Source organism: Prionailurus viverrinus, chromosome A1 (genome assembly GCF_022837055.1).
Source record: "Prionailurus viverrinus isolate Anna chromosome A1, UM_Priviv_1.0, whole genome shotgun sequence".
Lineage (NCBI taxonomy): Eukaryota > Metazoa > Chordata > Mammalia > Carnivora > Felidae > Prionailurus > Prionailurus viverrinus.
Window position 1 is genome coordinate 194,064,439 of NC_062561.1, and position 13,594 is coordinate 194,078,032.

At 40.2% G+C, this 13,594-nt stretch overlaps 1 protein-coding gene across 1 annotated transcript in view; it reads right to left on the minus strand.

Annotated features, from left to right (window-relative positions):
- The window catches only part of GALNT10 (polypeptide N-acetylgalactosaminyltransferase 10), a 225,604-nt gene that overhangs the window by 40,257 nt on the left and 171,753 nt on the right, over nt 1–13,594 (minus strand). Inside the window, exon 5 of the mRNA XM_047826528.1 lies at nt 1,325–1,510. Within this exon, the coding sequence (XP_047682484.1) occupies nt 1,325–1,510 (186 nt within the window). The remainder of the gene's footprint in view (nt 1–1,324; nt 1,511–13,594) is intronic.

Genomic DNA, 13,594 nt, shown 5'->3' on the forward strand with positions numbered 1-13,594 from the left:
AATACGGAGTTTACCAGAAAATCTGGGTTATATCCTTTTCCTAACCCAGTGGGATCCTGGACCCTTGGGATCAGCAGCGTATCATCTAATACTGAAGTTCCATGCTGATCTGCGTTAGAAAACAAATTGGCTGGATTAGCCCATTCAACCGTGTGGGTTTTGCTTTCTGTTCTCACCTCTGCCTGATGGTCTAACCAGTCAGTGCTTGTCCAAGTGTGGTCCTCGGACCAGCAGTGCTGGCACCACCTGGAAGTTGGTTAGAAATGCAGCTTCTCAGACCCTACCCCAGACCTCTCCAATGAGAAACTCTGGGGTGGGGTCCAGCACTCTGTGTTAGTGAGTCTTCCAGGTGATTCTGACACAGGCTCAAGTTGGCCCTGAACTACAGTCTCCTTTGCTTCCTGAGCTTTCTGTTATGGTGAGCATCCCCATTCATTTGTGAGTTTTAATTTCTCCCTGGATTGATAACGCTTCTCCAATCTGTCTCTGGCCTGTCCCTCACCTGATTCCCAGTCTCAGTAGGACATTTCCTCTTTGATGTCCACCTGTTAGCACCAGCTCATCACCTTCCACAAATCTGAACTCCGCAGAATTCAGACCTGCTTCTTCAACAAGCTATGAGGCACCTCACTGCCCAGCATCCAATCCTCTTGTCTCCCTTCTGTCCACATGGCTATGATGGATGACTTCTGGATCATGCTGCCCTGTCCACAGCCCTTTCCTGATAGCTGCTGGAAACTCTCCAGAGAGGAAATGAATTTAGCGAGGCAGTGTGATTTCTGACCATGGACAAAATTTGGGGCCAGAGAGATGGTAACTTTGACACTTATGACCCAAGGGAACAATATTGAGTCACTCAGTATCTCCAAACCTCAGCTTCTTCTACTATGAAATGGGGACACTTTTGACCTGGCATGGTTTTGTGAGGACTGGAGATAATGCTTATCACTTCCCTGGCTCAGTAGCAGGGCACTGAATGTTAACTATTCTAAGTTGCTAGGATAATGTCCCTCCACAATGTGGCTCCTACAGCAGACAGCCTTGACTTGCTTTCCAATAAAACTTGAACTAATCTGGGAGAGGCAATCATGTAACTAGACTGTAGTGTGCTGTAGGACTTTGGGTAAGTCACTTCCCCTCTCAGCTTCCTTCTCTGTAAAACAAAGGGACAGGACTCGAATGGATTTTTAAGGTCTCTGTGAGCATTCCTGAATCCCTTGTGGCACCTGGCATTGGATGGCAGCATCTCAAGCAGTCAAGAGAACCCTTGTGGATGATCCCTGCAGAAGGCTGGGGCCCACCTTGCCTTGGGAGGGTCTCTTACCGAGCAAGGGGGGGAGCCAGTTGACATTGGCTTCACAGTGTGAGTCTAAGAATGTGATGACATCCCCAGTTGCTGCAGAGGCCCCCAGCATCCGGGTCCTTATCAGCCCTTCCCGCTTCTTGGTTCGAAGAATTCTCACACTGGGGAAGAGGGCCATATAGTCTTCAAGTGGCTTCTTCAAGTGTTCTGTGAGAGAGACAGAAGAAGACAGATGGACAGATGGGTTAGAACAGGTGCTTAGTAATCACTCTTGTGACTGCTCCCTTACGTATGCACCATATTTTATAGTTTATTTTATTAAAAAAATTTTTTTAACGTCTATTTATTTTTGACAGAGAGAGAGAGAGACAGAGCATGAGTGGGGGAGGGGCAGAGAGAGAGGGAGACACGGAATCGGAAGCAGGCTCCAGGCTCTGAGCTGTCAGCACAGAGCCTGATGTGGGGCTCGAACCCATGAGCTGTGAGATCATGACCTGAGCCGAAGTCGGATGCTCAATCGACTGAGCCACCCAGGCGCCCCTGTACTTTATAGTTTAGACACAGCTTTCCCATACAATGCCTCATGGGACCTTTCAGATATGGCCAACGAGGACAGGGACCACCACCTGCATGCTGTAAATGGGGACTCTGAAGCTCAAAGAAGTCCAGGGATAGTGCCAGACCTGGAACACACAGAGATCATCTGCGTGAGAGTGGGGGCAGTGGTGGTTTATGCTTGGCTGATACCTCTTCCCTCATTTTCTGGAATCAGCACTCTGACTTTTCTTGGTGAAACTGCCCCTCCCATTTTCCATCCATTATACTTTGGTGGGGCTCACCCACCCCTGGATCCAAGGGGGAGGAGCAGGTAGGATGGGCCTGACCAATCAGGGCATTCCATTTCCTTGCCTACAGTGATTGGTTCAGGAATGGCCATGTGACCCGAGTTGATCCAAATAATGAATCCTGAGAAGTTTTTTCGTTTTTTTTTTTTTTTTTTTTTTTTTCCAGAACTACTGAAAAACCAGGCCCTTTCTTCTCATTAGAGTTGCTAAGTTGGCTGGCCATAAATCTGGAGCTGCTAGTGACATCTTTGGCAAATGAGGTGATAAGAGTTGGGGGAGGGGCAGTTCTGCTGACATTGAAGTAAACACGTAAAAAGAATCAAGAGATGGAAATTATTCTGATGGCATTTTGATTCCCCAGATCCCTCTGTGCCTAAAGCAGATAGACTCCTAAATGTTCTTACTACACACAAAACAAATTCCTCTTCTTGCTTATGCTAATGTGGGTTGGGTTTCTATCCTGTGCCTGGTAAAGTCATTCTGAACAAATCTCAAAAATTATCTCTTTTTACTAAAAAAGTCCCAGCCTTAACACTGGTGTCTCTTTAGTTTAATCGGGGTTAGAGCACTTTATGAAAAATCTAGTATGGCTACAAAAAAAGTCCTAACGTTTATACCACACTTAATGATGAAATAGCGAATGCTTTTATCCGACGATCAGGATAAAGGCTGTATTCTCTCTCATCACTTCCATTCAGCATTGTACTAGAACTCCTAGCCAGTGCAACTGGCAAGATAAAGAAATAAAGGCATAAAGATTGGGAAGAAAAAGGTAACAGTATCTTTACCTGTAGATGACATGATTATTTACATAGAAAAATCCTAAGAAATCTACAAAGAAGCTAGCAAGATTTCAGGATACCGGTTTAAATGTTGATTTAAAAATTAGTTGTATTTCTAAGTACTGGCAGATAAAAAAAATTGGAAAATTCAATTTAAAATAGTAAGCATACAATTTGCAATTTAACAAAAGAAGTAAAATCTGTATACTTTGAAACTGCAAAAACACTGTTGAAAAATATTAAAGACTAAAATAAATGGAAAGACAGTCTGTGTTCATGGATTGGATGACTTAATATTGTTAAGATGGCAATACCTCCTATGTTGATCTACAGATTCAGTGAGATCAAAATCACAGCTGATCTCTTTGCAAAAATTGACAATTGACAAGCTGATCCTAAAATTTATGCAAGAGATCAACAGATCCAGGATAGCTAAAAATCTTTTGATTACTTACACATGAACATTTACAGCAATACTACTCACAACAGCCAAAGATTGGAAATAACTCAAGCTTCCATCACCTCAAGAATGGATAAACAACTATGAAATATATTCATACAATGGAATATCACTCAACCATAAAAAGGAATGAAGTACTGATACATGGTACCATGCAGATGAACCTCAAAACATTACACCAAATAAAGGATGCCAGCCACAAAAGGTCACATGTTGTATCATTCTACTTGTATGAAATTCCAGAATAGGTAAATTTATAGAGCCAACAAACAAATTAGTGATTACCAGAGACTGGGGTAGAGAGAGACGGGGAGTGACAACTCAGTGGGTATGGTGTTTCCTTTTGGAGTGATAAAACATTTTGGAACCAAGTGATGGTTGCACAACATTGTGAATGTACTAAATGCCAGTGAATTGTATACTTTAACATGGTTAATTTTTATGTTATGTGAATTTTACCCCAATTAAAAAAAAATGGGTAAAAGATCTGAATAGGCACTTCTCCAAAGGTGATATACAAATGGCCGATAAACACATAAAAGGATGTTCAACATCCTTAGTTACCAGGGAAATGCAAATCAACACCACAATGAGATACTACTTCACATCCACTAGGATGGCTATAATGCACAACTCAGATAATAAGTGTTGACAAGGATGTGGAGGATAAGAATCTCTATATACTGTTGGTGGAAATTTAAAATGGTGCAGCCACTTTGGAAAACAGTCTGGCAGTTCCTCAGTTAAGCACAGTTACCATATTACCCAGTAATTCCATTCCTAGGTGTACACCCAAGAGAAATGAAAACACACATCCACTCCAAAATGTGCGTACTAGTGTTCATAGCAGCAATATTCAAAATATCCCCATATTGAAAACCATAGAAATATCCATCAATTGATGAATGAGTGAACAGAACGTAGTATATCCACACAATGGATTTTATTATTCCACAATAAAAAAGGAAAGAGCGATTAAGACAATATGGATGAACCTTAAAAAGAGTATTCTGTGTTAAAGAAGTCAGACACCTAAGACTAGATATTATATGGTTCTATTTATATGAAATTTCTAGAAAGACAAAATTACAGGGACAGAAAGGAAGTCAGCAGTAGTCTAGAGCTAGGTTGGGAGTGGGGACTGATTACAAACAGGCACAAGGGAACTTTCTGGAGTGGTGGAAATATTCTAAAACTGTATTACAGTGATCATTTTAAAACTGTATAAACTGACCTAAGAACTGAACTGCAGATTTAAAATGGGTGATTTTTGTGTTATGCAAATTATACCTGAATAAGGTTGTTAAATGGGAAAAAAAAATGTATTTCTATATCCTGGCAAAGAACAATTGGAAAGTACAATAAAAATACCATTTATAATAGCTTCATATAGATAAAGACCCAAATAAATGGAGAGATAAATCATACATATAGACTTGAAGACTCCATATTGTTAAAGAGTCAATTCTCCTCAAATTCATCTATAGATTCAACATAATCCCAATGAAATCACAGCAGGTTTTGAAATTGACAACTTTCAAAGAACCTGAACTGTGAAAACAAAAACAATCTTAAAAAAGAATAAAGTTGGAGGACTCACTGATTTCAAAACTTATTACAAAGTCAGAATAATCAAAACAATGTAATACTGGCAAGGAATAAACATAACCAATAGAACAGAATAGAGGAGCCAGAGGTATACCTATATATATGTCATTGACTGACTGGTTTTTGACAAGGGCACCAAGGCAAATTCACTGACAATATAAAAGAATTTTTAAAATGTGCAACAAAACAAATGAGCAAAGGGAAAAAAGAAAGACAAACCAAGAAACAGATTTAACTATAAAGAACAAACAGATGGTTACCAGAGGGGAGGTGGTGAGGAGATGGGTGAAATAGGTGATGGGGATCAAGAGAACATTGGGGGCACCTGGGTGGCTTAGTTTGTTAAGCGTCCAACTCTTGATTTCAGCTTGGGTCACAATCTCATGGTTAGTGGGTTTGAGCCCCTGTTGGGCTTTATGCTGATAGTACAGAGGCTGCTTGGGATTCTCTCTCTCCCTCTTTCTCTCTGTCCTGCTCTGTCTCTCAAAATAAATAAATAAGTATTAAAATAAAGAGCACACTTATGATGATGATCACTGAGTAATGTACAGAATTGCTGAATGGCTATGTTGTGCACCTAAAATTACCATAACACTATATGTTAACTATACTGGAATGGAAATAAAAAACTTCAAAAAATAAAACAGCTAGCATAACTGGATAAACACATGAGAAAAGATGAACCTCAACCTCTACCTCCTACCATACACAACAAATAATTTTAGATGGATAGCAGGCTTAAATATAAAGGCTAAAGTTATAAGGTTTCTTGAAGAAACATAGGAGAATATTGTTGTAAACTTGGGGTAGTAAAAGATCTCTCAAGACATAAAAAGCACTAACCCATAAAAGGGAAGACTGATAAATTGGACTTGATTAAGAACTTGCTCTTCAAACTTTGCTCATCACAACACATCAAAGACATTAGTAAGAAAATGACAAGGCAGGCAACAGTCTGGGAGAAAATATTCACAATACATGAATCTGACAAAGGACTTGTATCAAGAATATGTAATGGATTCCACCAAAGTCAATAATAAACAGATGACCAACTTAAAACTAGGCAAAAAGCTATGAAACATTTTTACAAAAATTTTACATTTCACAAAAGAATTGATATACAAATATCCAACAAGCATATGAAAAGATGTGACTCAAATTAAAAGCCTGAGATGCCATTTGCTATACATTCCCCAGGGAGAGGAGTTAAGATGGTGCAAGAGTAGGGGGGCTCTAAGTTTGCCTCATCCCTCAAATACAGCTAGATAAATATCAAATCATTCTAAACACCCAAGAAATCAATCTGAGGGCTGAGAGAACAAGACCACAAGTCTACAAGTAGAAAAATGACTACTTTGTGGAAGCTTCTTTTAACAAGCAGATCAAAGCACCTAGATCTAGGGTTTGTTTCTTCTTCTTCTTCTCTGGACAAAATGACAAGATGGAAGAATTCATCCCAAAAGAAAGAACAGGAAGTTGGAGCATGTGGGTGGCTCAGTCACTTAAGCGACTGACTTCGGCTCAGGTCATGATCTCACAGCTCATGGGTTTGAGCCCCGCATCAGGCTCTGTGCTGACAGCTGGGAGCCTGGAGTTTACTCTGAATTCTGCGTCTCCCTCTCCTTCTCTGCCCCTCCCCCACTTGCATGCTCTCTCTCTCTCTCTCTCTCTCTCTCTCTCTCTCTCTCTCTCTCTCAAATAAATAAACATTAAAAAAAAAAGAACAGGAAGTAGAAGTAATAGCCAGGGATTTAATCAATACAGATATACAGATAGAAGTAAGAACTCTGAACTTGAATTTCAAACAACAATTATAAGGATACTATCTGGACTTGAAAAATGTATAGAAGGCACTAGAGAATCCCTTAAAAGAAATTTTAGTTCTTTTAGAATAAAGAACTAAAAACTAGTCAGGCTGAAATTAAAAAAACTATAATCAAGATGTAAACCCAAATGGATGCCATAACAATGAAGATGAACAAAGCAGAGGAGAGAATCTGTGATAAGGAAGATAAAACTATGAAAAATAATGAAGTTGAAAAGAAGAGGGAAAGAAAGGTAATGAATCATGAAGGTAGACTTAGAGAACTCAGCAACTTCTTAGAGCAATAATATTTGTATCACAGAGGTCCCAGAAGATGAAGAAAGAGAAAAAGGGGCAGAAGGTTTATTTTAGCAAATTACAGCTGAAAACTTTCCTATCTGGGGAAGGATACAGACATTTAAATCCAAGAAGCACAAAGAAGTCCCATGAAATTCAACAAAAGCTGGCCATATGACCTAGACATATCATAGTCAAATTCACAAAATACACAGACAAGGAAAGAATCCTGAAAGCAGCAAGGGAAAAAAAAGTCCTTAACCTACAAGGGAAGACAGATCAGGTTCGCAGCAGACCTATCCACAGAAACTTGGCAGGCTAGAAGGGAATGGCAGGATATATTCAATGTGCTCAATGGGAGAAATATACAACCAAGAATACTTTATCCAGCAAGGCTGTCATTGAGAATAGAAGGAGAGATAAATGTTTCCCAGCAAACAAAAACTAAAGGAGTTTGTGACACTAAGCCAGCCCTGCAAAAAATATTAGAAGGGACTCTTCGAGTGGGGGGAAAAAGACCAAAAGCAATAAAGACTAGAAAGGAACACAGAACATCACCAGAAATACCAATTTTATAGGTAACACAATAGCACTAAATTCGTACCTTTCAGTAATGACTCTGAATGTAAATGGTCTACATGTTCCAGTCAAAAGACACAGGGTATAAGAATGGATTAAAAAAACAAGACCCATCTATATGCTGCATAGGAGACTCATTTTAGACCTAAAGACACCTGATTGAAAGAGAGGGGATGGAAAACTGGAGTAGCCATGCTTATGTCAGACAAATTAGATTTTTTTTTTTTGAGTGAAAAGCCTTTAGTTTAATGATACTCTGCCTCTTTTTTTCTTTTTCAATATATGAAATTTATTGTCAAATTGGTTTCCATACAACACCCAGTGCTCATCCCAAAAGGTGCCCTCCTCAATACCCATCACCCACCCTCCCCTCCCTCCCACACCCCATCAACCCTCAGTTTGTTCTCAGTTTTTTAAGAGTCTCTTATGCTTTGGCTCTCTCCCACTCTAACCTCTTTTTTTATTTCCCTTCCCCTCCCCTATGGGTTTCTGTTAAGTTTCTCAGGATCCACATAAGAGTGAAAACATATGGTATCTGTCTTTCTCTGTATGCCTTATTTCACTTAGCATCACACTCTCCAGTTTCATCCACGTTGCTACAAAGGGCCATATTTCGTTCTTTCTCATTGCCACGTAGTACTCCATCATGTATATAAACCACAATTTCTTTATCCATTCATCAGTTGATGGACATTTAGGCTCTTTCCATAATTTGGCTATTGTTGAAAGTGATGCTATAAACATTGGGGTACAAGTGCCCCTATGCATCAGTACTCCTGTATCCCTTGGGTAAACTCCTAGCAGTGCTATTGCTGGGTCATAGGGTAGGTCTATTTTTAATTTTCTGAGGAACCTCCACACTGCTTTCCAGAGTGGCTGCACCAGTTTGCATTCCCACCAACAGTGCAAGAGGGTTCCCGTTTCTCTACATCCTCGCCAGCATCTATAATCTCCTGATTTGTTCATTTTGGCCACTCTGACTGGCGTGAGGTGATATCTGAGTGTGGTTTTGATTTGTATTTCCCTGATGAGGAGCGATGTTGAGCATCTTTTCATGTGCCTGTTGGCCATCTGGATGTATTCTTTAGAGAAGTGTCTATTCATGTTTTCTGCCCATTTCTTCACTGGGTTATTTGTTTTTCGGGTGTGGAGTTTGGTGAGCTCTTTATAGATTTTGGATACTAGCCCTTTGTCCGATATGTCATTTGCAAATATCTTTTCCCATTCCATTGGTTGCCTTTTAGTTTTGTTGGTTGTTTCCTTTGCTGTGCAGAAGCTTTTTATCTTCATAAGGTCCCAGTAATTCATTTTTGCTTTTAATTTCCTTGCCTTTGGGGATGTGTCAAGTAAGAGATTGCTACAGCTGAGGTCGGAAAGGTCTTTTCCTGCTTTCTCCTCTAGGGTTTTGATGGTTTCCTGTCTCACATTCAGGTCCTTTATCCATTTTGAGTTTATTTTTGTGAATGGTGTGAGAAAGTGGTCTAGTTTCAACCTTCTGCATGTTGCTGTCCAGTTCTCCCAGCACCATTTGTTAAAGAGACTGTCTTTTTTCCATTGGATGTTCTGTCCTGCTTTGTCAAAGATGAGTTGGCCATACGTTTGTGGGTCTAGTTCTGGGGTTTCTATTCTATTCCATTGGTCTATGTGTCTGTTTTTGTGCCAATACCATGCTGTCTTGATGATGACAGCTTTGTAGTAGAGGCTAAAGTCTGGGATTGTGATGCCTCCTGCTTTGGTCTTCTTCTTCAAAACTACTTTGGCTATTCAGGGCCTTTTGTGGTTCCATATGAATTTTAGGATTGCCTGTTCTAGTTTCGAGAAGAATGCTGGTGCAATTTTGATTGGGATTGCATTGAATGTGTAGATAGCTTTGGGTAGTATTGACATTTTGACAATATTTATTCTTCCAATCCATGAGCAGGGAATGTCTTTCCATTTCTTCATATCTTCTTCAATTACTTTCATAAGCTTTCTATAGTTTTCAGCATACAGATCTTTTACATCTTTGGTTAGATTTATTCCTAGGTATTTTATGCTTCTTGGTGCAATTGTGAATGGGATCAGTTTCTTTATTTGTCTTTCTGTTGCTTCATTGTTAGTGTATAAGAATGCAACTGATTTCTGTACATTGATTTTGTATCCTGCAACTTTGCTGAATTCATGTATCAGTTCTAGCAGACTTTTGGTGGAGTCTATCGGATTTTCCATGTATAGTATCATGTCATCTGCAAAAAGCGAAAGCTTGACTTCATCTTTGCCAATTTTGATGCCTTTGATTTCCTTTTGTTGTCTGATTGCTGATGCTAGAACTTCCAACACTATGTTAAACAACAGTGGTGAGAGTGGGCATCCCTGTCGTGTTCCTGATCTCAGGGAAAAAGCTCTCAGTTTTTCCCCATTGAGGATGATGTTAGCTGTGGGCTTTTCATAAATGGCTTTTATGATGTTTAAGTATGTTCCTTCTATCCCGACTTTCTCGAGCGTTTTTATTAAGAAACGTTGCTGAATTTTGTCAAAGGCCTTTTCTGCATCGATTGACAGGATCATACGGCTCTTATCTTTTCTTTTATTAATGTGATGTATCACGTTGATTGATTTGCGAATGTTGAACCAGCCCTGCATCCCAGGAATGAATCCCACTTGATCATGGTGAATAATTCTTTTTATATGCTGTTGAATTCGATTTGCTAGTATCTTATTGAGAATTTTTGCATCCATATTCATCAGGGATATTGGCCTGTAGTTCTCTTTTTTTACTGGGTCTCTGTCTGGTTTAGGAATCAAAGTCATACTGGCTTCATAGAATGAGTCTGGAAGTTTTCCTTCCCTTTCTATTTCTTGGAATAGCTTGAGAAGGATAGGTATTATCTCTGCTTTAAACGTCTGGTAGAACACCCCTGGGAAGCCATCTGGTCCTGGACTCTTATTTGTTGGGAGATTTTTGATAACCGATTCAATTTCTTCGCTGGTTATGGGTCTGTTCAAGCTTTCTATTTCCTCCTGATTGAGTTTTGGAAGAGTGTGGGTGTTTAGGAATTTGTCCATTTCTTCCAGGTTGTCCAATTTGTTGGCATATAATTTTTCATAGTATTCCCTGATAATTGTTTGTATCTCTGAGGGGTTGGTTGTAATAATTCCATTTTCATTCATTATTTTATCTATTTGGGTCATCTCCCTTTTCTTTTTTGAGAAGCCTGGCTAGAGGTTTGTCAATTTTGTTTATTTTTTCAAAAAACCAACTCTTGGTTTCGTTGATCTGCTCTACAGTTTTTTTAGATTCTATATTGTTTTTTTCTGCTCTGATCTTTATTATTTCTCTTCTTCTGCTGGGTTTAGGCTGCCTTTGCTGTTCTGCTTCTATTTCCTTTAGGTGTGCTGTTAGATTTTGTATTTGGGATTTTTCTTGTTTCTTGAGATAGGCCTGGATTGCAATGTATTTTCCTCTCAGGACTGCCTTTGCTGCGTCCCAAAGCATCTGGATTGTTGTATTTTCATTTTCGTTTGTTTCCATATATTTTTTAATTTTTCTCTAATTGCCTGGTTGACCCACTCATTCTTTAGTCGGGTGTTCTTTAACCTCCATGCTTTTGGAGGTTTTCCAGACTTTTTCTGTGGTTGATTTCAAGCTTCATAGCATTGTGGTCTGAAAGTATGCATGGTATAATTTCAATTCTTGTATACTTATGAAGGGCTGTTTTGTGACCCAGTATATGATCTATCTTAGAGAATGTTCCATGTGCACTCAAGAAGAAAGTATATTCTGTTGCTTTGGGATGCAGAGTTCTAAATATATCTGTCAAGTCCATCTGATCCAATGTCTCATTCAGGGACCTTGTTTCTTTATTGACCGTGTGTCTAGATGATCTATCCATTTCTGTAAGTGGAGTGTTAAAGTCCCCTGCAATTACCACATTCTTATCAATAAGGTTGCTTATGTTTTTCAGTAATTGTTTTATGTATTTGGGGGCTCCGGTATTCGGCGCATAGACATTTATAACTGTTAGCTCTTCCTGATGGATAGACCATGTGATTATTATATAATGCCCTTCTTCATCTCTTGTTACAGCTTTTAATTTAAAGTCTAGTTTGTCTGATATAAGTATGGCTACTCCAGCTTTCTTTTGGCTTCCAGTAGCATGATAAATAGTTCTCCATCCCCTCACTCTCAATCTAAAGGTGTCCTCAGGTCTAAAATGAGTCTTTTGTAGACAGCAAATAGATGGGTCTTGTTTTTTTATCCATTCTGATACCCTATGTCTTTTGGTTGGCTCATTTAATCCATTTACATTCAGTGTTATTATAGAAAGATACGGGTTTAGAGTCATTGTGATGTCTGTATGTTTTATGCTTGTAGCGATGTCTCTGGTACTTTGTCTCACAGGATCCCCCTTAGGATCTCTTGTAGGGCTGGCTTAGTGGTGACGAATTCCTTCAGTTTTTGTTTGTTTGGGAAGACCTTTATCTCTCCTTCTATTCTAAATGACAGACTTGCTGGATAAAGGATTCTCAGCTGCATATTTTTTCTGTTCATCACATTGAAGATCTCGTGCCAATCCTTTCTGGCCTGCCAGGTTTCAAAAGAGAGATCAGTCATGAGTCTTATAGGTCTCCCTTTATATGTCAGGGCACATTTATCCCTTGCTGCTTTCAGAATTTTCTCTTTATCCTTGTATTTTGCCAGTTTCACTATATGTCGTGCAGAAGATCGATTCAAGTTACGTCTGAAGGGAGTTCTCTGTGCCTCTTGGACTTCAATGCCTTTTTCTTTCCCCAGTTCAGGGAAGTTCTCAGCTATTATTTCTTCAAGTACACCTTCAGCACCTCTCCCTCTCTCTTCCTCCTCTGGGATACCAATTATGTGTATATTATTTCTTTTTAGTGTATCACTTAGTTCTCTAATTTTCCCCTCATACTCCTGGATTTTTTAATCTCTCTTTTTCTCAGCTTCCTCTTTTTCCATAACTTTATCTTCTAGTTCACCTATTCTCTCCTCTGCCTCTTCAATCCCAATCGTGGTCATTTCCATTTTATTTCGCATCTCGTTTAAAGCGTTTTTCAGCTCCTCCTGACTGTTCCTTAGTCCCTTGATCTCTGTAGCAATAGATTCTCTGCTGTCCTCTATACTGTTTTCAAGCCCAGTGATTAATTTTATGACTATTATTCTAAATTCACTTTCTGTTATATTATTTAAATCCTTTTTGATCAGTTCATTAGCTGTTGTTATTTCCTGGAGATTCTTTTGAGGGGAATTCTTCCATTTGGTCATTTTGGATAGTCCCTGGAGTGGTGCGGATCTGCAGGGCACTTCCCCTGTGCTGTGGTGTATAACTGGAGTTGGTGGGCGGGGCTGCAGTCAGACCTGATGTCTGCCCCCAGCCCACCACTGGGGCCACAGTCAGACTGGTGTGTGCCTTCTCTCCCCCTCTCCTAGGGGTGGGATTCACTGTGGGGTGGTGTGGCCCGTCTGGGCTACTTGCACATTGCCAGGCTTGTGGTGCTGGGGATCTGGCGTATTAGCTGGGGTGGGTAGGCAAGTCGCACGGGGACAGGAAGGGCAGGCTTAGCTCGCTTCTCATTCGGTGATCCACTTCAGGAGGGGCCCTGTGGCACCAGGAGGGAGTCAGACCCCCTGGCCGATGGATCCGCAGAAGCACAGCGTTGGGTGTTTGCGCGGAGCAAGCAAGTTCCCTGGCAGGAACTGGTTCTCTTTGGGATTTTGGCTGGGGGATGGGCGAGGGAGATGGCACTGGCAAGCACCTTTGTTCCCCTCCAAACTGAGCTCTGTCGTCTCGGGGCTCAGCAACTCTCCCTCCCGTTGTCCTCCAGCCTTCCCGCTTTCCGAGCAGAGCTGTTAACTTATGACCTCCCAGATGCTAAGTCCTGCTTGCTGTCGGAACACACTCCGTCCGGCCCCTC